The sequence below is a fragment of the Anolis sagrei genome, chromosome 2, assembly GCF_037176765.1.
Source record: "Anolis sagrei isolate rAnoSag1 chromosome 2, rAnoSag1.mat, whole genome shotgun sequence".
NCBI classification, from domain to species: Eukaryota; Metazoa; Chordata; class Lepidosauria; order Squamata; family Dactyloidae; genus Anolis; species Anolis sagrei.
In genome coordinates this window covers 229,592,852-229,620,109 of record NC_090022.1, presented here as the reverse complement: position 1 = coordinate 229,620,109, position 27,258 = coordinate 229,592,852, and the positions used below count along the sequence as shown (strand labels likewise).

Genomic DNA, 27,258 nt, shown 5'->3' with positions numbered 1-27,258 from the left:
TAATATTTTTTTACTTCTGTACTTGTGCTCCCAAACTGCACAAGTAAGTTGCTTTGTATTCAGTAGGCTTTATGTTGTTTAAGTATTTTTAAAGTTACAGTATAGTGAAACCCTTGATATCCGCTGGAGTTTGGTTCCAGGATCCCTACGGATACCGAAATCTGTGGATGTTCAAGTCCTGTTATATATAATGGCATAGTAAAATGCTGTCCTTTTTATATCAAGTAGCAAAATGAAGGTTTGCTTTTTGGATTTTTAAAATATTCCAAGCTACAGATGGTGAAATCTATGAACATGTGGATATTTCCATCTCACTAACATGGGAAACTAGGGTCCCTCAAACTATTGCTGGACTACAACTCCCATTAGTCTAATTGGATGAGCAGTCACGAGGGATGTAGCCTAGCAACATCTAAATAACCAGATGCTCTTCACCCTGTGCACGAATATTGAAATTAGTCCAGTTCATCCTAATGCAGTGGGACTGGGATTTTTGGTTTCCTCTCCCCCTTACTCCTTTCTGTCACTGAAAATCTGCTCCACATAATTTTTCAGAGCAGGTTGCGAAAGGGTTTAGCGGACATGGGAGGGAAATTGTCCACCTCCCATTTGTACCCACAGATCTAAACTCAAGTAAATTAGCAGTATAACTTGCACCAGATATTAGTATATTAAGACAACATACTTCTCTACATTGCCTTATTAGGATTAAATCTCACAGAATTCACTGGAATGTAATTCTCAGTAATGTTAGTGGGTTTCTACCGCAGGAATGATCAGGAATATCTTGGGTAACTTTAGTATTCAGGCAGGAAAAGTATATTTTTCTATATATTTATAGCCCTTTCTTAGACTGTATCTACTACATAGCTACGAGGTGTGTCTTGTGTTACTTTAAAAATAACAATTCACCATATATTTTTTAAAGGACTTCGCATAAACTAAACATTTTGATTTACCACAGTAAAGGAGTTTCAGGACTTCTTTCAGAATATTATTTATCTGTCAGAGACCTAGTGATAGTAGTGATAGTACTTAATAATTGCTAACTAGTAATAGTTATGGGATGTTATCGGTGCTGTGCCTTCATAAGTGTATGACTGCTGTAGGTTTAACAGAGGCATTAGCAATGCATTTAATTTAATCAGTTATTTTTTAAAAAAGAAATGCCCTACTGATTTATTTTGCTTTGAAGTTAAATGAGGATTTTAATCATAATATGCAATTAAGTTGTATATGCATCTTAATCCATATACAAATAAATTTGTATATGGATTAAATTTGTATATTATAATTGTTGTTTTACTACCATATATGTTGCCTTATTAGGGTTTGTAGATGTTTGTAAATGGTATTTAAAATAAAAGTAAATTTTAAAGTCAATCATTCAATTAGTAAGACTTTATTTATATCCCGCCCCATCTCTTCGTGGGGGCTCAGGGCATCTTACAACATGAAATAATATAAAAATCAAATAGACAATAAACATTCGGTCATAAAATAAATAATCGTAAAAGTCCATAAAACACATTACACAAACAACAGTAAAACAATAAAATGGGGTTAAAAGCCATACCCAAAGTTAAAAGCCATATCCAGAATAAAAGCCATTTCTAGTAAAGCAGTCATTATTTAGTAAACCAGATTTTCAGATCTTCAGCTCTTCATATGTCTGGGAGCATAAATAAGTTTTCAATAGTCTGAAGGAGGACAGTGTAGGCACCATTCTAATTTCTTTCGGGAGAGAGTTCCAGAGGCAGTGGGGCGACAACTGAGAAGGCCCTCTCTCTCGTCCCCACTAGCTGGGTTTGAGACAGGGGTAGGATTGAGAGGAAGGCCTCCCTGACTACCACAGTGTCTGGGCAGGTTTATATGAGGAGAGGCGGTTTGTCAGGTAGTCTGGACCCAAACCATTAAGGACTTTAAAGGTAACAACCAGCACTTTAAATTTCGCCCAGTAGCAAATTGGAAGCCAGTGGAGCTGCCATAACATTGGACTTGTTCTCTCCCTATACGAAGCTCCTGTTAATAATCTAGCTGCTGACCTCTGGACCAGCTGGAGTTTCTGAGCGCTAAAGTAAATTAGTTTGTATAAGGTAATAAAATAACAATTAACCAGTATATGGATATTATTGATTTTGTATTTATTTGTGGTATTTGTATACCACCCTTCTTAACCTCAAAGGGGACTCGGGGTGGTTCACAATGTTGACAACAATTCAGTGGCTTGCATATAATACTGGTCACCTAAATATGCATATCAAGGCATCTTTATCGAACTGTTATCCATCTTGAGACCAAAAAATGTAATGCAGCAAACAGGGATTCCATCCCATCAAAAATCAGAATAGCTAATTCAGATCAGACTTGAAGTTTTTATAATGCATCGAACCAATCATTCAATTGCTGCTACTGATAAGAAGATACATTTCACCCTCCCCTGCATCCCTGGATAACATGCAGAGAAAGGACATACAGTTTTGACATAGTTACATAAATTGTGCAGCATCATGCTTATTTCTAGCATATCTTCCTTTGGCAAAGAGAAAACATAAATACAGAACTAGCATTTTTTTAGCATTAGCCGCTCATTTACATCATGTAATTTTCAACACTTTGTGGTTTTGGGTTTTTTGGGTGAATGGTAATGTCTATCTTTTATCTTTTTAGTGGCCTTGTTTGCTTGGTAAGCGCCGGGAATGAAAATGCTTTTCTCACAACAAATCACTTGGCTACACTAGGAAAACTGGAGCCCCATCTTGTGTCACTAGTTATTGCCTTTAGATACTGGGCCAAGGTAAGTCTGATCTTAGTTGCAAAGAATTATCCATATTTATACATATAAGTGAATACTACACAGCTGCAGCCTCGGATTTGATACCTGTGTTGCCCACCCCTTAGCTGATGGGCTTCTAGCATCTCTCTCCAGTCAGTTGACAGATGGACTGCATGGCTGCCAGCATTCTCCAAAGCAGCTCCCTAGTTTGTCAGAGAGGAGGTTGGTACGTCAGTAGTCCCTGATTCCCCTTCACACTGACGTTTGCCCTTCTTAGCTTATAAAAGCTTATCCAGGAAGCTGGAGAATGTGGTGATACTCAATCCCAGGGGTTTCTGAACAAGATGCATAATTTAGATCCTTTTCAGTCTAGCTTTAGACTTGGTTATGGGACTACAAAAATGTTTTAGTTGGATTGGTGGACACTATAGCCACAAGTTGACTAGACGTGGATGCAGAGAATGCATCATATGTTTCCTTTGTTAAATAACTTCAATTGTTAACTAACTCTTTTCCCATTCATAATTGCAAATACAAGTTATGAATTATATAAAACACTACACAACCCAGACAAATTGGCAAATGGTATGCTCTTAAACCTAACATTTTATCACTGAGGTTTCAACATTCAGATCCAGTGTAGAATCTTATTGTTGTTCATCCATAGTGCTTTTAAACGTTGTTCTCTGTTGAGTTTCTAGTCAGTTTTTACTCTTCAGTAGCCTAAAATAGTTGCAAAGAAATAATTTAATGCATGCTTTCTTCTTTCTTTTAGTTATGTTGTGCAGATCGTCCTGAAGAAGGAGGCTTACCACCTTACGTGTTTGCTCTAATGGTTATTTTCTTTCTGCAACAAAGGAAAGAGCCTTTTCTGCCTGTTTATTTAGGATCATGGGTATGTGACTACTGCATAGAAACTTTTTAAAAATGTAAAAGATGTTTTGAATTTTTTTGTGTTTTTGTGTTTTTTTGTTTTTTGTTGTTGGTTTGTTTTTGTTTTTTTTTGTTTGTTTGTTTGTTTGTGTGTTGTTGTTTTTTTTTTTTTTTTTGCACCCTTGTGTTCATTCAGGGTAGAATATCTTCTGGGAAAATATGAAAACAGTCCATCTCAACAGGAACAGCATTTAGACATTCCTTCATAGTATGATTTATAGAATCAGAAAGGAGACACAGGCATTATGTTACAACCTACCACTCTCTCTTCCCTTGTGTACACAATGGTTAAATATTACTTCCCAATGTGCCGATCCAGCAAAAGGTTTTAGAAGCAGTCCTTGCAAACGGTAGCCAGGATCCTACAGGTTCTTCGGGCATAAATATACTATTTTAAAGGTGTAAGCAGTGATAGGAAGGGGAAAAAAGAATTAGAAGTGAATTGTGGTTGTGACATGATGAGAGAAAGATCTTCTTGGCTTCAAGGCTCATATTCCTCAGTTCTTCACCTTCTAGAGGGTCACAGAGCCAAGGCAATGCAGATCGCTTGTCATTGGCAATTGTCTATTCCATCTGAATATAACAGTTTTTTTCAGAGAAATTGATGTTCTCTGTATAACAGAGTGCCACTGTCACCTTGCAACTGCATCCATCCATCCTGAAACTCAATAGCATGGAACTGTAATTGAACTTCTGTTCACTTTAGATACAGCCCATGGTGGTTCTTGGCATAAAAAACTGCCTCCTGAGCCTCCATCCTTTTCCATTGCTACAGTAGATTCCATGAGGACCTTGATAAAAGTTCTTTGCCAAAGGTTACTGGGAAAATTTTGAAACCATGACTCTAAGATGAAATACCATTCTATGATCTACTAGGTGTCCCCTGCCACGTGTTGCTGTGGCCCAGTCTGGTGATCTGGAAAATAAAGTAATGAGAAAGTGTTGCTTTGTAATATATGTAATTTCTTTATGCTTGTGGGTAAACAGTATTTCTTGTTGTTTGTCAGTGTTGATGTGGAGAGTGTCTGGTTTGCCCACCATGGAACATGCAACATATCATAGTCCTTCTTTAAGGGTCCCTTTCAAATCTATGATATTATGTGTGTGTGTGAATCATATCTATCTATCTATATCTATGGCTGGATGGCTCTTTGTCAGGAGGGCTTTGATTACGTTTTCTTGCCCCTGTGAAGAGAGTTGGACAGGATAGCCTTAAGTATTTTCTGTTGGTCATGGGGGTTCTGTGTGGGAAATTTGCCTCAGTTCTGTCGTTTGTGGAATTCAGAGTGCTCTTTGATTGTAGGTGAACTATAAATCCCAGTAACTACAAATCCCAAATGTCAAGGTCTATTTCCCCATCTGTGTTCATATTTGGGCATATTGAGTGCCTGTGCCAAGTTTGGTCTAGATCCATCATTGTTTGAGTCCACAGTGCTGTCTGCATGTAGGTGAACTACAACTCCCAAACTCAAGGTCAATGCTCACCAAACCCTTCCAGTGTTATCTGTTGGTCATGGGAGTTCTGTGTGCCAAGTTTGGTTCAATTCCATCATTGATGGGGTTCAGAATGCTCTTTGATTGTAGGTGAACTATAAATCCCAGCAACTACAACTCCCAAATGACAAAATCAGTTTTTTTGAGTGAAGGACATACATTGGGTTGTTAGGTGTCTTGTGTCCAAAGTTGGTGTCAATTTGTCCAGTGGTTTTTGAGTTCTGTTAATCCCACAAACGAACATTACATTTTTATTTATATAGATTGGCTAAATGGTATATTAAGTGGAGGGTAGAACCATGTTAAATGCTTACAACAAAAGATAGCAAACAGTGAGGTTCTGTAAATACTTTTATTAAAATTGATGATCTTTAACTTTAAAAATGGCCTGGAGTTTGGAGTGAACAGTGAAAGGGTACTAGAAATACTATTAAACAATGGATTGAATCTGTGCTCTCAGTGAATGGAAGGTCTCTTCTTTTCCTCAAATGTGGTTCTGGCAGAAGCCAGTGTTACATAGTCACCAGTAATCCAAACCACCACCTTCTACACCTTTTGCGAGGAGTGCCCCAGTCCTTTAAAAGAGGTTTTCAGAGAGTGATGTGAGAGAAGGAGAATTTGAGACAAAAAACACCTAGATTTTCCAGCAGAAGCGAAATGTATATCAAAGGTTTTTATGTCTAAACTGTTACTTCTAATAATATTCATTTTATATTCTCCATTACTAGGTTGGTGGGTTTTCATTGAACAAATTAGTGAACTTTAACCTAAAAGAAGTTGAAGATGACATTGTGGTCTGGGAGCACAGCCCTCCCACTGATGATCCTAGTTCTTCAAAGGAAACCGCTCCTAAGAGGGGCAAGGTATAGTAATATATTAATTTGGAGAAGGTTTCATTAAAAATAGATTTCTTTGTAAAATGTAATTGGTTGTAATTTCTGGTGTACAAGCCTCAGAGTATTATAGAATGAACGGAGGTAGCATTAATAGAATATATGTGGCTAGAAAAAGAAGACTGACGCTTCTTTAGTTGACTTCAGTAAGGTTTGATATATCTGGCAATATAGCAGTGGTTCTCAACCTGTGGGTCCCCAGGTACTTTTGCCTACAATTCCCAAAATCCTAGCCAGTTTACCAGCTGTTAGGATTTCTGGGAGTTGAGAACCACTGTGTATAGGATCAGTTCTCTAATCATGAACTGCGGAATTGAAGGTTCAGAAAATTACCTAAAAAGTGATGTTTTCTGGAACAACTGGCTTTTTAACTCCTCCGAAACAATAATAATCCTGATATCAAAATATCATGTCTTCATAAATGGGGCTTTTCAGAAATCTTTTTCTCAGAAAGAGAATTAACCAGCAGTCAACAAGCTCAAAAAATGCTTTCTTTCACTTCAATTAAAACCTCCCCATCATATAATTTATTTAAATACCAAAACATGCCATCAGGTACAAAAATCATATTTTCTGTAAGTCACAAAACTGCTGTGAGTATAATGAAGAGTGTTCTCTTTCATTTCATCTGCTGACTTCACCAGGAATATTTAAATCCTTGTTAGCACACACATCATTTTATCTATCTGTCTGTCTGTCTGTCTGTCTGTCTAGGAGTGTGATATCTATGGAAACATAACAATTTAACCTTGTTTTAATTGGCAGGTTCCGTTAGTGTTCAATTCAGATCATCAGTGTTCCATCCCAGTTGGACAGCTTTGGGTTGAACTGCTTCGATTTTATGCCCTGGAGTTTAATTTGGCTGACTTAGTTATCAGCATACGCCTCAAAGAAAAGGTGTCTCGTGAATCAAAGGACTGGCCTAAAAAACGGATTGCTGTGGAAGGTATTGTGAATTAGTTCAATTTCACAAGGGTCCAGTTTATGTAATCTGTTAGAGAAGTTTTATCTGGATTATGTTTTGGGCCTCTACATAAAAAATTAGTGGTGTAAGATTTGTTTGACTCAGACATACAGTCACATGCTCTTTCCTACTCAATAGATAATATATGGACTTTTCAGTCATCATTCTTACTCCCTTCTCCAATTTCTTTTGGTTTTTGAGGGACAAAAAAAAAATCACAATCTCTTTTTGCCACAATTTTACCTTCAGATGTGCAATCATCAAATTATCTGTAAAGGTCCATACAATAGAATCACAGAGTTGGAAGAGACCTCGTGGGCCATCCAGTCCAACCCCCTGCTAAGAAGCTGGAAAATTGCATTCAAAGCACCCCCAACAGATGCCCAATAACATTGGAAAACACCTGATATAAGGGAGGGTCACACCAAATAACTGTTGAGTCCTACTCTCAATGGATGCCTATGAATGTTATCTTCATTTAGGAAGCCACCTGCAAGTACCTGCTGGCCTTGTCGTTTGGGTGGCTTTATCTCTATTGTTCCTCAGCAAATAACTTAATGTGAAGTAGCTCCATCAGTGTAACAGAACCATGTGACAAAATATTTCTGAGAATTTTTTTTAAAAATATTATAGATACTTATTTATTTATGCCATTTCTACCCTGCCTTTCTCTACCCTGGAGGGTACTTATTTATTTATTGTTAATATGTTTCTTTGTTGGCATTAAATGTTTTCCATAAGTGCTGGAAACCGCCTTGAGTCCCTTAAGGGAGATAGGGCAGTCTCCAAATAAAGTATTGTTATTAAAATGTGTAGAGCAAGGAGTGATGGACTTCCTTTTCTTCCATCTATATGAACATGTCATGCAGGGGGACCTAGTAAAGTGGCTGGTGTTGGCCTGTCACTTACCCTTGATTCACAGGTCCCGAAGAGCATGTACACAGGGCAGTGAGAGTGATGAATACACTATCATTTCCCCCAGTTTTTTTTAACCCTTTCATTCTGCCTATGCAAAGGACAAAGCCTGAAGGTGTGAAAGAAGCCTAGCAATGGTCACCAGGCCTAAATGAACTTGGCGGGCTAGGCATTGGGGGAAACGCTGCTCAGAACGACTTGGATGCCCCCACTATAATGAGGTTGAAGGACCATCTCAAAACTCTTAACTGTATTCCTATGAATTGGGAATAAGAGGCCAGTGTGGACCCATGGACAAATCAATCCAGATTCATAGGTTCAGTTTTTGACTAAAATTTATGAACTTTTAAATCAAGTGTGTATCATATGTGTCATCTTCTATGGCCGTATGTGACATTAATTGCATTTTTAGTCATGCATGTTATTATCATTTTAGATTTGTAGTTTGAACTTTTAGAATGTGGTAGACTAGAATTTTAACCTGTTGTGTAAACCTGTTTGATGATGCACACAACAAAATTGATGGTGTTTGACTTACTCTTTTCAGATCCTTATTCTGTGAAGAGGAATGTGGCAAGAACCCTTAACAGTCAACTGGTATATGAATATATTCTTCACTGTTTACGGGCAACTTACAAGTATTTTGCCATGCCTCATAAGCAGAGTACAAAAAACAACCAGAAGACACCTCTGGAAACCTTGGCAGTACCAGAGCCTGAGAGAACTGCTATTAAACATGATGTTCCCAGTACACAGAATGAACACAATGAAGCAGAGACAAACATAGCAGGCAGTTGTACAACGGCTAACAAGACAAGTTTGTATTTTTCTCAGGAGCACATATATGAGCCTTCTCAGGGCTTTGGTGCTGAAAGCTTTGTGGAAGAACAGTTGACAGATGAGATGAGTCATTTAGGAATTTCTCATGGGGACTCGGATTGCATAATTGAGGAATTTATTTCTGGAGACAACGAGGAATTTAAACCAAGCTGTGAAGAGACAGAGAGTGGAAATGAAGAGGAGGAGGAGGATGAAGAAGAAGAAGAGGAAGAGGAGGAGCATGATCATGTTAGAAAATGGCAAGGACATCTGCGTACTAATCAAGGCTTGGATGAAGACAGTGAAAGTGGAGAGCTTCCAGTTCCAATGTCTGAGCATGATGTTGAAACTGACAGCATTTCTGATTTAGAAAGTTTTCAAAACACAGTTACTCCGTTGGATGACCTTGGTTTACATTGCCATGGTATGCTAGATGGCAAGATTGATGATGAAGAGAGCACTGAAGATACTGACGAGCTTGATGAGTCTCTAATCAAGTTGGAACCAGCAACTCAGGAGCAAGTATTTGAAATGGATAACTCAGAAGAGGAGGTAGAAGCGGATGAGGAAGATGATGAAGAAGAACACAGTATTGTAAACCAGAGACATGGGAATATTATCAATACTGAAGATGAGCTAGATAACACATACACTGGATCTGGCATGGAGGAGGCTCTTTCTGAAGAAGAAACCTTTTCATCTGTTAAATATGAGGATCCAGGGCTTAGGAAGAATGCAGATGAACTTCCAAGAGTAGATCTGAACAAAGAAGAGAGTGCTGGAAAAGAAGTATTTTCAGAAAGTAGCACAGCTGAAGACCAATGTAGCAAACCTGACTTCTTCTATGAATTCAATAAATCTGTTTTCACAAAAGGCAAGGTAATAATTTCTAAATATCAAAGTCTTCCATTCCAATCAGAATCTGGTCCAAATTAAAGGATGTGAGTTTTTCCCTAGTTGTTACCCTTAAATTCATGTTGGCAAATACAGGTTAGTGTAATGCATTCCAGCAGTTTTCCACCGTAGCATTTTCAGTTAATCCATATAATTTCAACTGTTCCCACTTGCTATCGAAGGCCATACTGATAACGTTTTGAGTTTCTGCCACATTTCTAAACGTTCATTGCTTTAAATCAGAGAGTGGCAATTTCTGATGCAGAAAGTTAAATTTGAAATATCAAATTTGGGAGTGAATCTGACTCTTGCATGGGAAAGGATGAAGAGCAAATCAGTGTCCGCTGGTATTTCCCAATACTGGCAGCATCCTGAGGCTAGAATTTGTTGCCTCCTGCAGGCACTGGCTAAAAACACAGAACGGAAGGGAAGCTTCACTATCTCTGATCAGTTTTTGAAGGCAGTAGGATCTCCCATCTCCACTAGCTGTGAGAGGATGGTGCCTCTGTGAAACACGTGGGCATCTTCTGTGGCCCAGGTTAGACCCATAGGCAGGTTCTTCCTTTCCCTGGCTTTCTAGAAAGATTAAAATATTTGAGATATTTTCAGTCACCAGCCTGCCTAGCATTTGAAAAATGTATTTCCACTTGAAATCGGAAATAATATTCTTTTCTATAGATACCCACTCACTATTAAGCACAGTACTGCCCCTGATTATCTTGTCAGGCTGGAGGTTGTGAAACCTCTCGGTAAATTGGGATTGGCATTATTATGATACTTGGACTATTTAATGAGAATTCAGATTGGTCTACATCAGGCCTGCATGACCTTTGGCCCTCCAGGTGTTTTGTACTTAAGCTTCCAGAATTCCTGATCATTGGACAAGCTGGCTAAGGCTTCTGAGAGTTGCAGTCCTAAACATCTGGTGGACCACAGACCTGGTCTAGGTTTTGATAGGAGTTAGTAATTCATAGAATAAAGTGCCAGCTCGTAGCACAAAATCTTTCCATATCTTGCGTAAGCAAAGTCCATATTCACATGTATACATTTGGCCTGACTATGGTTGCTGTTACTTCTGGATCTCTGAGAGTTCTAGCACTAGAAATTAATGCTCTCAGACAAGACTAATTGCCAAATGTGTCTCTCATTCTTTTGATATAGTCACCTACAGTTGTTTGCAGTTTGTGCAAGCGAGAAGGTCACCTAAAGAAGGACTGTCCAGAAGACTTCAAAAAAATTGAGCTAGATCCTTTGCCACCATTAACACCCAAGTTTTCCAGTACATTGGATCAAGTGTGTATTCAGTGTTATAGTAAGTTGATTTCTAGATTATAGATTTCTAATTCCATAAGCATAAGCATTAATCTTGCGGTTATGATTTTGTTTCTAAACTGAATTCACATTGTTTTTTCAACAGAGGATTTTTCTCCAAATGTTATAGAGGACCAGGCTCGTGAATACATACGACAGAATCTTGAAAGTTTCATCCAGCAAGAATTTACAGGTGTTCCTTGTGGTTAAAATTATTCATTTGTATTTAATTCCAGAATTTCCCACAAAAGCTTTATCTGAATATGCTTTAAATATGTTTGTAGCAGAAACTTAAGTGTGTGCTTGTAGGGGTTTTTTTTTTTACATGTGCTTCCTTTTTAGTAGTATAATTTCATTGCATTTACTATGAAGAAATGTTTAAGAGGATATATAAGAGTATATATAAACATATCACTCAAACACATTGTTCCTTACAGGTACTAAATTAAACTTATTTGGCTCTTCAAAGAATGGGTTTGGCTTCAAGCAAAGTGATCTCGACATCTGTATGACAATTGATGGTCTGGAGACTGCTGAGGTAGGCTTTCAATTTAACCGGCTTGACAAACAGATGTGTATAATGTTCCTCCCCCTCCTCCTTCCCTGAGATATTAAATATTGCACATACATTCACACCTGAAAAAAATCTGTATCCACAATCACATACACTCCTCTAGTATTATTTCTATTCTCTAGCACGGATTGCTTTGTGAGACCCAGAGGTGCATGTATTTGCATTTTTATGGATTGGAGATGATAAAACAATTCCTTTTCTCTTCCAGGAACTTGATTGTATAAAAATAATTGAGGAACTTGCAAGAGTCCTCCGGAAACATTCAGGTAACCTTGAATTGGTGTAGTTTCTTCTTCTAATTTACTGTTTAAAATGTGCAAATGCAAAGGCTGTGTAACAATATATGAAAGGAAAGAGAGGAGGAGCAATGGGTCAAACAATCTGGAATATTAGTTTCCTGCCTTGGCATTTAGGAATGCCCAATGGCAGTTGATTGCTTTTTCAGCCTTCCTAGGATAGCCATTCACAATAGGTGTCAAACACATTTTCACATTACAGGGTTGTGGACAAGATAGGCTCTGTAGGTTTGTTCCTAAGTTGAATTTATATGTAAATTGGAACAGGTACTTTTTAAAGTAACTCCAGGCCAAAATATTTATTTTTAGTTTTGGATAGTATATAAAAGGTTAACACCTCTGTGATGTTTCTTTTGCTTACTGTGTCTCTGTTCAGAAGATTTGACCCCACTTTCTGTCGAGGAAACAAGAATTGGTGATAAAGCTTCAGTGGAGACACTTTTTCCCCATGATAACTCTTATAGGAGTGAATTTCCCTTCTTAGGAGTAGATTTCCTATCACTTGTTGTCTCACCCGTTTATAACTAGGAGTTGTATGTAAGTTGGATGGCTGTAACACAGGGACTGCCTGTATATGGTCACCTTTTGTATCATGAATAGAGTGTATAGTCTGGAATGCAGAGGACATTCCCCAGTGGCTGTGAATGCTGCTTTACTTCAACTGGGCTCAATGGAAAATTGCAATTACAATCCAACACAGTGAAGTGTGCAGAGGTGCTTAGCGTACAACCCTCTATACACTTATTTAGGAATAACTTACTGGAATTCAACGTGTTTTATTTTAAGTTGTATTTTTGAACTGTATATCCCAATATGACAATCGGTAACAGCAGGTAGGTTGCCTGTCATATGGATCTTTTTCTGAAGTGTTCGTTTTCCACAGGTCTAAGAAATATCTTGCCCATTACAACTGCAAAAGTGCCAATTGTTAAGTTTTTTCATGTCCGGAGTGGTCTTGAAGTGGACATCAGCTTATATAATACCTTGGTAAGAATGTCTTGCAGTGCCTTTGAAATGTGCTAAGTTTCTGTAGATGAGGTTATTTTAAAGAGCTTGCCAAATATGTCTTTCATCTGTTGCACTCACATTCAGTCTCTTTGTTTCTTTACAGGCCCTGCATAACACACGGCTCTTGTCCTGTTATGCAGCTGTTGATCCCAGAGTAAAATATCTCTGTTACACGATGAAAGTATTTACAAAGGTATGTCAATGTTCCAGATGCCATGGGAGCAAAGGAAAGACAAGCCAAACTTTAGAACTAATTTCATCCTCTCCTTACAGATGTGTGACATTGGTGATGCATCTAGAGGTAGCCTCTCTTCCTATGCCTATACTCTTATGGTGCTCTATTTCCTCCAGCAGAGAAGTCCACCTGTCATTCCTGTCCTTCAGGAGGTATAGTATATATTTAATTTTTGGTACACTTGCTTGCTTGCTGAAACAATCCAGTTAATCTTAAAGTCTGTTGTGACAATCCAATATTTTTCTTCTCAGATCTGCAAAGAACCAAAGAAGCCCGAAATCCTAGTTGATGGCTGGAATGTCTATTTCTTTGACAGAGTAGATGAACTGGTGAGGAAACTAAAAGCATTTCATATAGAATCTTAAAGTTTGCATTTCTAATATTTCTAATATTTATAATGTGGTCAAATTAACCCAGCATAATGAGGTGAGAACTTTGTTTCCCATCATCTTTAATTCTGATTGTATTCCTCAACATAAATGAAATAGTTCATTCCTTGGTGGCGATTTAACCCCTATTAATTGTTTATAGATTGATTATACATTATGAGAGTTTGGGGGTCATTTTTCATCTAGAAATGGAGATGAAAAACTAAAAAAATTATGCACTTAAGTGATAAAGACAGTGATAAAGATAAAGGCATCCTGACAAAAGGAACTGGAACTTACACAGTTCCAACACAGGCGTCCTCAGAAATTTTCAACAGAGGGCCAGTTCACAGTCTTTACATCTATAGACACTTCAACAACAACTCGCTTTTTCCATTTGTTGTGAGAAAATACTATATAGGCTGATAGGGAATGTGTGTTTTCCCTACGTGTCTGTGCTGTGAATACGCACTATTGGTACTTCTGCGCATGCGCAGCCTCGCTCCGGAATCTTCAGTTAAATTTTTAAAAGGATTGACGGTTGGCCCCGCGCACACTCCCCATGATAGTATAAATAGCCCGCAGCTGGCCAACCGCCTCCTCATCTCTTCATCCGCGCTAAAACACAGCAAGCTCGGATCTTCTTTCTCTCAGATCATTTAAATCATTTGTTTTGTTGTTTAATTCTGACATAATTAACTAGTATCAATAAGACCCAACTTTAAAACAATATTTTACAAACTTGAATTGTGGTATTTATGTTTTCTTGAGTGAACTATGAAAACTACATCCTGGCAATTAGTAGAGTTTATGTTGAACTATACTTGGCCATTGAACAGACCAAGTTACCTTTAAAACCCTATTTGTTTGCTAACCTTGGTATCTACAGCATTTTATAATAAACGTTATAGATCCCAAAAAGTCAAAACTTAGTGCCCCTATTCAATTGGGGGCTTGCAACTGCCCTTTCTAAATGTTTAAGAAAAGATTCACATCTAAGCAGAGTATTGTGAAGACTTGTCAAATGAGATTGCTACATTGCATCTAGACATTTTAACCATCATTTGAGGTAGCTCCCATAGGAATACAGAAAATGGTCAAAATCTGTTTTAAAGAACATTTCACTAACTGTTATGGTTTAGCCTCATAACCTGCTCTCAGTATTTTATGCATTTCTGTAGAAATGGAAAGTTTGTCTTGTGATATTCCAGCATGACCAAAGGAAGAAACCATCAAAATTCAAGGAATAATTATTATTAGTAAACTGATTTTCTGTGGTTCAGAGAGTAGAGAACTAAAGAAGAAATTGAATAAATTACTTATGAAGACAGTTATTAGGAGCTGGAAAATAAAACTGAGATTTTTGGATCATGTTACTTTAATATTTATATTAGGATATTTTAATACTTGTTGTATATGCCTATGTTTAATGGTTTTAATGATTTTAATTCATAGTTATATGTCAGTGTTTAGTCACTGGGATTTTATTTTATTATATATTGGGGGCCCCGGTGGTGCAATGTGTTAAAACCTTGGGCCAGTAGGACTGCTGACAGTGGTTCGAATCCAGGGAGAGTGGGTTGAGCTCCCTCTGTCAGCTCCAGCTCCCCATGCGGAGACATGAGAGAATCTTCCCACAAGGATAGTAAAACATCCAGGCATCCCCTGGGTAATGTCCTTGCAGATGACCAATTCTCTCACACCAGAAGCGACTTTCAGTTTCTCAAGTTACTCCTAACATGAAAAAAAATATAATTATATGTATGTTGGCATTGAATTCTTGCCATTACTGTGTTGTAAACTGCCTTGAGTTCCCTCCAGGGGTTAGAAAGGTAGTATATTAAATAAATAAATAAGTTATCTACAACAGTTCGGAAATGTAGGAATTGTATGTACGGGATTTTGACTAGAATTTACTAGGCATCAAATTCCTGTGAACATTCTATATTTTATCTTTGCTGTTTTTTAATCTTTATAGCGGGTTATTTATTTATTTATCGTGTCAGGAGCAACCAGACATTTGTCTTACATTTTTAACAAAACAAACAGACAAAACACAAAGTTTGCAAGCTTGGTAGTTGATTAAATGTCCTTTGACCAGTATCTGGCCACTTGGAGTGCCTCTGGTGTTGCCACAAGGAGGTCCTCCATTGTGCATGTAGCAGGACTCAGGTTGCATTGCAGCAGGTGGTCAGTGGTTTGCTTTTCTCCACACTCGAATGTTGTGGATTCCACTTTGTAGGCCCATTTCTTAAGATAGGCTCTGCATCTCGTGATGCCAGAGTGCAGTTTGTTCAGCGCCTGCCAAGTCGCCCAGTTTTCTGTGTGCCCAGGGGGGAGTCTCTCATTTGGTATCAGCCATTGGTTGAGGTTCTGGGTTCAAGCCTGCCAGTTTTGGACTCTCGCTTGCTGAGGTGTTCCAGCGAGTGTCTGTAGATCTTAGAAAACTATTTCTTGATTTAAGTTGTTGACGTGCTGGCTAATACCCAAACAAGGGATGAGCTGGAGATGTCATTGCCTTGGTCCTTTCACTATTGGCTGCTACTTCCCGGCGGATGTCAGGTGGTGCAATACCGGCTAGACAGTGTCGTTTCTCCAGTGGTGTAGGATGCAGACACCCTGTGATAATGCGGCATGTCTCATTAAGAGCCACATCCACCGTTTTAGCGTGATGAGATGTGTTCCACACTGGGCATGCATATTCAGCAGCGAAATAGCATAGTGCAAGGGCAGATGTCTTCACTGTGTCTGGTTGTGATCCCCAGGTTGTGCCAGTCAGCTTTCATATGATATTGTTTCTAGCACCCACCTTTTGCTTGATGTTCAGGCAGTGCTTCTTGTAGGTCAGGGCACGGTCCAGAGTGACTCCCAGGTATTTGGGTTATTTATAGCTGGTGTAATGCTGGCTACAACTCACATTTTTAATGTTATTATTTTCAGTGAAATTTATGCAAATGTCATATTGGATTAAGAAAACTACGCTGTTGAGGTTAAAATGTAAAACCAATTTGTCTTGCAGATTGTAAATTTGCATCCACAACAAAACCTTTTGTCCTTTTAAGGTTTTATACAAGGTCTGAATGAGAGAAATCCTCAATTGTGTATTTGACAGAATCCACTAACAGATCCATTTATACTGAAATATGTACTTGAATAATCTGAAGTGTTCAACATTAAAGCAAAAAAAAAAAAAGGAAAATGTATTTCTCTTTTTCAGCCAACAGTTTGGCCTGATTTTGGTAAAAATAAAGAATCCGTTGGTGAATTATGGTTAGGACTTCTGCGTTTTTACACCGAAGAATTTGATTTTAAAGAACATGTTATTTGCATCCGAAGAAAAAATTTGCTGACAACATTCAAGAAGCAGTGGACTTCGAAATACATAGTGATTGAAGGTATTTCTATAAAATAAGAGAACCTTATTGATAATTTAACAAAACCATGCTTATGTCAAATACCAACTTTAATTAAAGACTTGGGATAGCCGTTTCAGGTGCATCCAGAGAACAATACAGTATTTGAAAACCAGTGACAGAGAGACTGAAAAAAAGAGAGCTGCCTCCTGAGCATAGAGGCTCTTTCTTGTCCCATGTAGACTGTGACATATGTTATCAGAGATGATAGAAGAGACAGGACTGGTACATTTACTCCTCATGTATGTATTTAATCTAGAAGACATAATGCATGAATAAGGTGATAGTCACACTGGCCTTGGAACATAATTCAGATTCTTTTCTCTCCCTGTGTCTCATGAGGTACTTCGTGCTATGCTTAATGCTATGCTCAGTACTTTACGCTTTCTGTTAACTTAATTTACATCCTTGTTATCCGTTGTATAGGCATGATTTTTAGTGTTGCTGACTAGCTAACAGGGAGCTGAGAGTGGCAGTGCCCCAATGATTCATAGTCTCCAGTCCTGTAGCTTTATCTTCAAAGCCCCTATTTCTATATTCCTGATGAGCTGGTTAAAACCTGGCCCAAGGCAATCTGTATTAATGGTTAGTCCTATGGTTTTCTGTTGGAATTGTACTCCCCCACCACACACACACATCAATTATTAAGCCATAACTGATGAAGCAAAATAATAACAGACTGAAGTCCACTTGACACTCTTAGTAAAGGTAAAGGTTTCCCCAACATTAAGTCTACTTAAGACGGGGGTGGGGGAGGGGTGCTCATCTCCATTTCTAAGAGCCAGTGTTGTCCATAGACATCTTCAAGATCATGTGGCCAGCATGACTGATGGAGCACTATTACCTTCCCACAGAAGCAGTATCTATTGATCTATTCACATTTGCATGTTTTTGAACTGCTAGGTTGGCAGAAGCAGTGGCTAAGAGTGAAAGCACACCCTTCTCCCTGAATTTGAACCGCCAACCTTTTGGTCAGCAAGTTCAGCAGCTCAGCGGTTTAACCCATTGCACCACCAGAGGGCCCTTTTGACACTCTTAGTTGGGCTCAAATATTAGCCCTACAATACCCTCCCAGGTGGGACATGAAACTAGCATGTGTCCTGAAATTGAATAAGAAGGCAAACAAACAATAACTTTGGCCAAAGAACTACGAGGCCCCAGTTATACTTTCAGTCCAGCCTACTCACATCACTGGCCGAGATAAAGTTTATTTAAAGCATCAGTATTTTATGGAACTTCAGAGTTACACACAGATGACAAAGTGCCCAGGAGCATTATTTAATGCTGACGTAGTAATCCTTATCTAATGTCAGTGTGACCAGCACATAATACATTCATGGGTTGTTTGTTGTTTATGAGGATGTTCTCAGAGCCTGGCACTGTGTGTAGCTGTAACTTCTTGTTGTTGGCTCTATATATACAATATTGCAGTTACAGAATTTCTAACATAATACAAATAACAGAGGTCAGCAAACAATATATGCCGTAGGAAGATGTCAGCTTTTGTCAAAATGGAGTTCATCGACATACAGTTAAGTCTTTAATGCTCATTTCACACCAAAAACACTATATAATTATAGCACTTTGATACCATTTTAATTGCTGTGACAGCATCCTGTAGAATCCTTGAATTTGTACTTTGATGAGGCATTAAGAGTGCACTGCAGAAATTTCTCGATACTTCATAAAACTGCAAATTTCAGAAGTCTATAGAATGGGACCATGGCTGTTTAAGTTACATCACTCACTTATATGAAAGAGAGCTACTTTTGCAGTTCCTAAGAGTCCCTCTTGTTTTTCATGTTCTCAAAAATGCAGATAAAAGAAATGGATAAACTAGTATTCCTGTTGCATTTTAACTGTTTGGAATAGTTTCTTCATAAAACCTGGGGCAAATTTTAGATGATTTTTTTCTAAATTCATGAATGCTCTTTTTTCAGATCCTTTTGATTTGAACCATAATCTTGGTGCTGGATTATCAAGAAAAAGTAAGAATCCTTGTCATTATTTTATTGTAAAAATACTACTATCAAACTGTGTCTGCTTCACCATTTAGATGTTCATTACTTTTGTTTTATTGCTCTAGTGACTAACTTTATCATGAAGGCTTTTATCAATGGAAGGAGGGTATTTGGCACCCCAATAAGAGGAATCCCTAAAGAATATCCCTCAAAAATGGTAAGTGTGTGGGAAATCTGATGAAAGCATTTTATTTATTTATTTTGTTATACAGTCAGTATAACAAACATTCTCTAAAGCAAAAAAAGAACCTGTGTGCATCTGAGAATGCATCTCCATTTAAAATATATATTATCAAAGTATATTGTTTGTATACACTCACTGTACTAAAAGTTCTGGTGGATACATTCTGGATTAAACATAGTTTATATGAATGTTATTTTGGAAATGAGTAGAAGCTGCAGCATTCTGTAAGTTCTTACCTGATGTCACATATATCTACTATATTTGAGTGATCAAAAGTGATGCCTTGATATAATGCTGCTGTTTTGCCCCCACTAAGTTGCATACATTTCTGATAATTTGCCTATTGCAAAGATTATTTTCAAACTAAAAGCAGTGGAGTAAACAAAATAATCAGGCAATTCCCTTGTGGGGAAAGGTTAAATTATTATTATTATTATTATTATTATTATTATTATTTCTTTAAAAATGCATTAAAAACTGATGTAGTGTGTGTAGGGAGAAATTCCTCCACCTCTCACAAGGCTATAACTTGTGTTTCTACAAAAAAAGGTTAATGACATGAGATTCTAGACAGATTATCCTTGAAAAATGCTTCTTCTGACAGTAAACCATCTATTGTAATGGTCACCAATTGGAAAAATTTCCAAAGGGCTTTAGACAAAATAAAGAATGTGGCTAGTAGTGAGGTCTGAGCTACATATTATCCCTAGTGTCATAAGCAGTATACTTCTGTATACCAATTCCTGTGGAATATAAGTATGAATGTACTATTTCAGATGTCACTCATGAAGGTTTCCCACATATATCTGACTGGCTACTTGTGTGGTCTCTTCAAAATCTATGATTCTGTGTGAACAGAATACTGATATAGATAGGCCTTTGGACTGATCCAGCTTGGCTCTTCCTATATTCTGAATTAGCAGTGCTTTCTTGTTTGCACTGGACAAAACTAATTGCTCTCCTATGGAATCAAATCCCATCTTTTTGAATTTTTTTTGTTAGGAATATTTTTTTGACCCTGAAGTATTGACAGAAGGAGAACTGGCTCCAAATGACAGGTGCTGCAGAATCTGTGGTAAAATTGGACATTTCATGAAAGACTGCCCAATGAGGAGGAAGTAAGTAGTATCTTTTCATATCAAAGAGTAGTCTCTTTTTGTTAGTACAGTGTTTGAACAGGCTTGATGCAGCCAAGAAGAATTGGTAACATCACATCTCCTTCATGAATATCTGCTGCTAGAATTCCTGGTATTCACAGCAAGACTTATTTTGTGCATAATTCAGCTGTCTTGCTGCAAAAAGGCATTACTTTTAACTGATTTGGAAATAATAAAATCTGAAAAATAAGGTCACAAGCACACAGAAACAGTAAATTAAGACTGAATAAGCAGACCCTGTATACACACACACACACACACACACACACACACACTTTCCCATTTATTTCAAGCCATCCAGTATAAGAGCTGTAATATATATTAAGGTGATTTCAATGGACTGCAGTGGGGGGGCTTTTTTGGGTGGGGTGGGTGTTTTTTGTTGAAACTATCATAAGGAAAGGATGTCTGTAATTTATATTCTTAGATTGAGAAGACGGCATGATAGTGAAGATCCTCAAAACCAAAGATACACAGAAAACAAAGAAAAAAGAGCTAAAGAGGAAAAGGAGACCACAGTTAAAATGACAGAAAGAGAGGTTTCACTAAAGGATGGAAAACTACAGATATGTACCCCTAATAAAAACAAATTGGGCCATGGAACAGTGGAATCTGGAAAAGAGAAGAGTCAGAAGCAGACCATGGAGAAATGGAAGCGACAGGAAGACAGAGATTTGAGAGAAAAGCGTTGTTTTATTTGTGGGAGGGAAGGACACATCAAAAAAGAATGCCCACAGCACAAAGGATCTACAGGTATGAAATCAAAATACAATCCAACAGTTAGAATAGATGTTCCTAAAACTAAGTATTAACTGGAATACTATGTCCTATTGTTCTATAGCAGTAGTTCAGATTTAGGTAGAATAGAATTTAATGAACATGACATTTTCGAAATTGGCTAATTCCTGATTCTCCCCTCTTCCATATGTTGGGGTTCTGTTAGAGAGTGTAAAGAAACGAGAAAATTGTTTAAAGTTTTTCTATACACAAATGACACTTTAGAATAACTTTTTTAGTAGAGTGTGAATTGTTGTTGAGTCTCAGTCATTGGAAACAGAGGGATTGTTTTATTTATTTATTTATTGTGGAATATGAGGTTGGGATGCAACCCATGGCACTAAGATACTTTCCAGTATTACTTTCCAGTATTAAGTGTTTTCAGATAATTTATTTATAACAACTGCTCTCCCGTTAGTTAATCCTTTGTTTTTGTTTAATTTTCTTTTTTAAAAGCTTTCCCCCAAAAAACTGAGAAAAATTAATTTAGTACACAAATGTCTGAAAGCTGCCTTCAAGATCACACGTTATAAAGTTGCATTTTAAAACTCTACAAAGGCTTGTATTTCTGAATTATTGCTGGGGTCTGCAGAGTTTAGAAATGGCGCATAATTGTATATTTTACTTTGACAGTTAAATCGCCATAACATTTCCTTTTGCAGGTGTTTTGAAGTTAGAAAGTCCATGTGGGTCCCCTTTGTCCAGTGCTGTTAAACACTCTGGTCGATTAAATCAGGTAACTAGAATGTTTCCGTTCTTTAAAACTAATGTTTTTTGTTGCCAGTCTGTGAGACACTATTAATGTTTGGTAATTATAGATAATCCAATAAGACCCATCAAATGTTACAGTGCCGCTACTGCACCAAGCGTTAGCTAACTACAAATGTTCACTCATACCTTCTCTATTTTTTAAGGGACTACTTCCACAGGAAGAAAAAAAGAAACAGAAAGGAAAAATATTCTTGAGTCCCCAGTCAGGTTTGTGAACTAGGTTTCATTCAGTACATAGATCTCACATTTGCACACATTTGCTAAGATGAAGGTGTCATTGGATACAGCCCATAAACTAAGCTCTGCCAACTGATCAAGCATGAAAACTTGTTTTCTTTCATTTAATTGATTCAACATTGTACCACTGGATATAACATAATAGTAAAAGATTTAAGGGACATAATAATAAAAAGTGTTTAAAGTAATTAGAAACTGGATTTTTTAATCCTTGGAGTTAACAAAAGTCTTTACTGATTCTGAAAAGGTTTCCGCTTAGGCAACAGGTGAGCTTTCCTAGGAACAGTTTCATAGGCAGGGCACCAGAATCCAAAATGGACCACTTGCCTCACTTTAGACCAGAAGCTGGCAAAAAGTGGCCAGTCGATCAAATGTAATCCAACAACAAGATTTAGATCAGTGGTTCTCAACCTGGGGTCCCCCGATGTTTTTGGCCTTCAGTTCCCAGAAATCCTAACAGCTGGTAAACTGGCTGGGATTTCTGGGAGTTGTAGGCCAAAAACATCTGGGGACCCCAGGTTGAGAACCACTGATAAAGTTCTTTAAGATTTGTGATTAAATGATAGTGAGCTCCCAAACCTTAGGGGGGGTGGGAAACATTTTTTAAACTTAGCCACTCCCCGAGCCTGGTACTGCTGTAGGTTCTTGGGGCTAAAAAGTAGCTCCCAGACTGGCAGATCTTGGCCACTGCACCAGTTGGCTTCCCCCTACCCCAATTCTGTGGGTCCCTATGTTCAGTCATCATCAAAATATGTGTCCGGTAGCTCATGCTAGTTGCTGTTCTCACAGCTGTGTTCAGTATTACATAGCATTTTAAGTCTTCTTTATGGATAGCCCCATAGTCAATAAAGAAGATTTAAACTGACATTTAATTAGCTGTTATCTGGGTCTTTTTATGTCATAGGCCTGATGCAGCACTTCCTCTATTTTTTCATGACTGCCTCACAGAAATGAACCACTTCACGTGCTCTGTGTGTGTGTATGTGTGTGTGTGTTAGCTCGATTAATAATGAACTAGGCAAACAAATTGGGACATAATGGGAAATTACTTCTCATCTCTTTTAAAATATACAGTTTTGACCTCAAAAACCTGGGGATGTGGGAGGCTTCTTTATCACATTTTACTTTGTCCCTGTTGGGCAGTTTTACAACAAAAAATGACTTGGAATGACGAAGGGGTGCCAAAAATCCAGCAAAATGTCCTGTCCTTAGCAGACCTTTAGAAAGAAAAATAGCTCTGAGGACCATATATGATCCATGTGCCATACTTTGCCTGTCTCTATATTTGGTTATTGCATTATGATAAATAGATCAATTCATCTCTGGGTGTAAAAGGGCATTGAAACATCGGCTATAGTGTTCCAGTGTGAGGATAATACATTAAAGGTTTTAAAAAACAAGCAAGTATTCGAATCTCTATAGGTCAGTATAAAAAGAATGGATTGTACAGTAATAGAGAGTTACAATATTTTCCAGAACAAGGTCCAAACAGTGAGAGGGAAATCAGAAATAGTAAAAAAAAAAAAGAAAAAGAAAAAAGGAGTTACTTCATTTATCTTCAAAATGCACTAAAATCACAACTGAACCATTATTCAGTAAAGCATATTATTGGGCTTTACAATAGGAGATGTCCTCACCTTCAGAATAGGATGTGTATCCAAAGGTGCCACACCAAATTTGTGATGGAGTGAAATGCACTCATTGTTTACATGGAGCTGTTCTGTTCAGAGAGGGGGCCCTTGAGGCATTGGCTGCTGATGTCTAGTGTGTTTCTAGGAAAGAAAGAATTGCCCCATAAAAATGTAATTGTCAGCCCACATATTAGAATAAATAAAGAATATTTAAATTTTTTAGTGTTACATTTCTTCTCAGGAATGCATAATAGATTCTATCATTGTAATGTAAACTTCTTTTAAAACCCTGTGTTCATGAAGTGTTGTGTGTTCCATCTTCTCTCTTTATTTACCTCTTCATTTGATTTTTAAATGATTTTTATTCAAAAAAATTAAATTTTCTCTTGTGATCTTTTCTTCCCTCCCCACAGGCAGCCTTACCAGTAAATATATGACTCAGGGAAAAACTTCACAGAAGCGGCCCCATCAAGATTTGTGAGAAACTGAAGCAATCTTTGAAAATGCAATACAAGGCCGTCCATTTCCTTAAGAAATGTTTATTTTCTTTACAGTCTCTGGGTTCACAAAACAGCAGCACAGTCTTCATCATAAGTTTTTTAAAAACTTATTTTAATTAAATTGCTACAGTTAAAAAAGCAATGGATTTTAATGTTTCTTCATACCATGCATCCCTGCTCTTTATAGATTGGGCAATTTGGTAGAAAACCACAATGTTTGTATTTACTACACAAAAGATGTAGATCAGGGAAGTTCCTAACCCAAACCACTTCTAAGTGTTTCTACATTCAGCCTGGATGAGTGATTGCACTTAAATGGTGTGCAAGCCAAAAATAGTGTCACCTTCAAAATATTATTTTTGAAGGATAAAAGGGGTATTTATTGATGATGAAGATTTTCCCAATTTCTTGTGTGAAAAGTGTTTGAAATGTTTCTGGACTGCTACTACCATATTTGCAAATATTTTAATTTGTGGGGCACTAAAACATGGACGTTAAGTAAACTTCTATGTAAAACCTCTGTGGAAAAGCAGTGCCATTGAGTGAATTCTCCCCTCCTGTTATTTTATATAATTGAAATGCTGCTGTGCTTGTGTACAGAGAAGCGAGTTCTGTTTGCTGCTGCTATGGTTTTCCCCCATTGTCTGCGACACTAAAGCAAAGTTCCTCAAAGGAATCAAAGGACGTATTTGACAATTAAAATAAAACAAATGTCCATCTGCTTTTATGAAAGGTAAAGATGATTTATGTGCTGGTCAACGATTTACTTTTGTACTTTCGTGGAGGCTTAATGTCAGGATTTTCTGGAGAAGGTACCATATGACCTTTCCATGAAAAGTATACATCAAAAAAAATTAAGCCGCTGTTATTTATGGCATTGAAATAAAACCACCAAGTGAAAAATGTAATTTTCTACTTTTTTGTTATATAAATGGTCCACAGAAGTGCAAAATTATTTGAAGAAAATATCCTTTATATTTTTCAGTATATTAAGGGTATTAACTGAGCCAGTGGTTTGAGTGTTGGGCCAGACCAGGTCTGCACAATTGGGCAATAGTAAAAGGTGAGACGCCTGTGGGCCACAAATAGGTTTTTAGCACCTCACTTTGCAAGGTAAATAAACCATACCATAAAAACAGTTTCAATTAATATCAAACTTATTATGTAAAATCTCTATTTATTATAAAATAGCATTATTGTGAAAAAAATACTTTGCTAATTGACTACAAGCAGTAAGAAAACATGAAAAATGCATTAAAGCTTGTACTGTTTAGCAATCATAAAATTATAACCCTGGCAATGAGCATTTTTAATAAATAACATTAGAAAATGCATACCTGAACAATGGTGATGCAGTGGCTTAAACCGCTGAGCTCCTGAACTTGCTGACCAAAAGTTGACGGTTCAAATCCGGGGAGCGAGATGAGCTCCCACTGTTAGGCCCAGCTTCTGCCAACCTAGCAGTTCAAAAACATGCAAATGTGAGTAGATCAATAGGTCCCACTTCTGCAGGAAGGTAAACGTGCTCCATATAGTCATGCCGGCCACATGACCTTGGGGGTGTCTACGGACAACACTGGCTCTTCGGCTTAGAAATGGAAATGAGCACCACCCCCAGAGTCAGACAAAGCTAGACTTAATGTCAGAGGAAACCTTTACCTTACAATACCTAGTACATAAGCTAGTATTAATAAATGATTGTCTTGAGTGAGTCACACCCTCAGCATTGAGTTACACTCTCTGCCTCAGAGAAGGGTACAAACAAACTTGTCTTCCCTCAGCATATTGGCTGACCCTGAGCAATAATCCCATTTCAATGCAATTGTCTTTTATGCATATTTCAGAGGAAAAACGAACCAGCGAGGGGAAACTCAGCCCCTTTGCCAGCCTTGCATTATTCCTTCTCATGGGAACAGCACGAGGGTGGCAAAGCAGCATAGAGGCGAGTTTTTCAAAACTGGCTTAGAATTTTCATAGCAAATCCTGTTATATGAAAGTAATTCAGTTGAGGTTTAGCTGCATGTTATGTTCTCATTTCCTGGTGTGTGTGTTTTACGTTTGTCTCACCTTAGGAATTGGGTTTTTTGGATCATGGTAACTGTATGTAATTTTTATAGATTTTCCTGATTTGTTTCTACAAACATTTCTAGCCAACTATAGAAATATAACCCTTGTGTCTGACCTACTGTATATGTTGCAATATATTTAGTTCTTTTCAGCAAACTTTAATTTCATCCATTTATTTAATGACATTTATACCCCATCTTTGAAAAGAGCCTACACGTCATTTATAAAACTCATCCAAATAAAAGACAGATAAAGTTTTGTTTCAAAAAAGCTACTGTAATTTACTGGGAAACATACATAGTATAGCCATGTTAACGATGCAGCAGAATAAAACAAAATCCACAAGAGAATGATCTGTAAAAATATCGTTCGTTTTGGATTTTGTTTACTTTTGAAATTTGAAAAATGCTGGATTTTTTTAGCCGGTTGCAATCTAGGCCTTAGAAGATTAATTGCCCTCCACCTAAATCAAAGATGGTATGATGGAATTCCCACTCACATTTCCATATAGATAGATAGATAGATAGATAGATAGATAGGGATCTACACAGACATCTCATGAACAATGTATATTTATTATTGAAGTTCAGCTTTTGCACAAACTAGTTTGTGTAAAAGATGGGGCTGGAACTGATAGGTACCATGAACTGAACTGAAGTCTAAATGAAGAAATACTTTGTGCCTGATTTCTAGATTTCTCATCTTTTTTTCCTGTTTGCCTCAATATCTTACATTTCCTGTCGTAAATCCTGTGAATCGCACATATGGTAACTCTGCGCCTGCGCAGCTCAGCGTTCGGAACCTTTGAAAAGTAAAATGACCGTTTAGACTCCCTCTGGCCACGCGCCCCCTCCCCTACCCTATATATAGCCCGGGGCAGTGGCCGTTACTCAGTTCTCTTCTTTCCGCGCTAAAGCGTACAGCAAAGGAACCTACAAAATAATTCATCTTTCTTCTTATTGTTTATTCATTTAGTCGCTTCTGACTCTTCATGACCTCATGGACCAGCCCACGCCAGAA

General features: G+C 37.6%; 1 protein-coding gene across 2 annotated transcripts in view; it reads left to right on the top strand.

Moving 5' to 3' along the window:
- TUT7 (terminal uridylyl transferase 7) overlaps positions 1 to 25,079 on the top strand; it is a 39,690-nt gene extending 14,611 nt beyond the window's left edge. For both annotated transcript variants that reach the window (XM_060762089.2, XM_067464453.1), the window contains exons 9-29: positions 2,671 to 2,797; positions 3,552 to 3,671; positions 5,932 to 6,066; positions 6,862 to 7,042; positions 8,523 to 9,673; positions 10,850 to 11,000; positions 11,106 to 11,192; positions 11,437 to 11,537; positions 11,782 to 11,839; positions 12,753 to 12,856; positions 12,981 to 13,070; positions 13,151 to 13,264; positions 13,364 to 13,441; positions 16,698 to 16,875; positions 18,834 to 18,881; positions 18,980 to 19,071; positions 20,101 to 20,216; positions 20,683 to 21,008; positions 21,695 to 21,768; positions 21,947 to 22,010; positions 24,085 to 25,079. In XM_060762089.2, the coding sequence (XP_060618072.2) occupies positions 2,671 to 2,797; positions 3,552 to 3,671; positions 5,932 to 6,066; positions 6,862 to 7,042; positions 8,523 to 9,673; positions 10,850 to 11,000; positions 11,106 to 11,192; positions 11,437 to 11,537; positions 11,782 to 11,839; positions 12,753 to 12,856; positions 12,981 to 13,070; positions 13,151 to 13,264; positions 13,364 to 13,441; positions 16,698 to 16,875; positions 18,834 to 18,881; positions 18,980 to 19,071; positions 20,101 to 20,216; positions 20,683 to 21,008; positions 21,695 to 21,768; positions 21,947 to 22,010; positions 24,085 to 24,152 (3,463 nt within the window). In that variant the 3' untranslated portion in view covers positions 24,153 to 25,079. The remainder of the gene's footprint in view (positions 1 to 2,670; positions 2,798 to 3,551; positions 3,672 to 5,931; positions 6,067 to 6,861; positions 7,043 to 8,522; positions 9,674 to 10,849; positions 11,001 to 11,105; positions 11,193 to 11,436; positions 11,538 to 11,781; positions 11,840 to 12,752; positions 12,857 to 12,980; positions 13,071 to 13,150; positions 13,265 to 13,363; positions 13,442 to 16,697; positions 16,876 to 18,833; positions 18,882 to 18,979; positions 19,072 to 20,100; positions 20,217 to 20,682; positions 21,009 to 21,694; positions 21,769 to 21,946; positions 22,011 to 24,084) is intronic.
- The last annotated feature ends 2,179 nt before the right edge of the window (positions 25,080 to 27,258 follow it).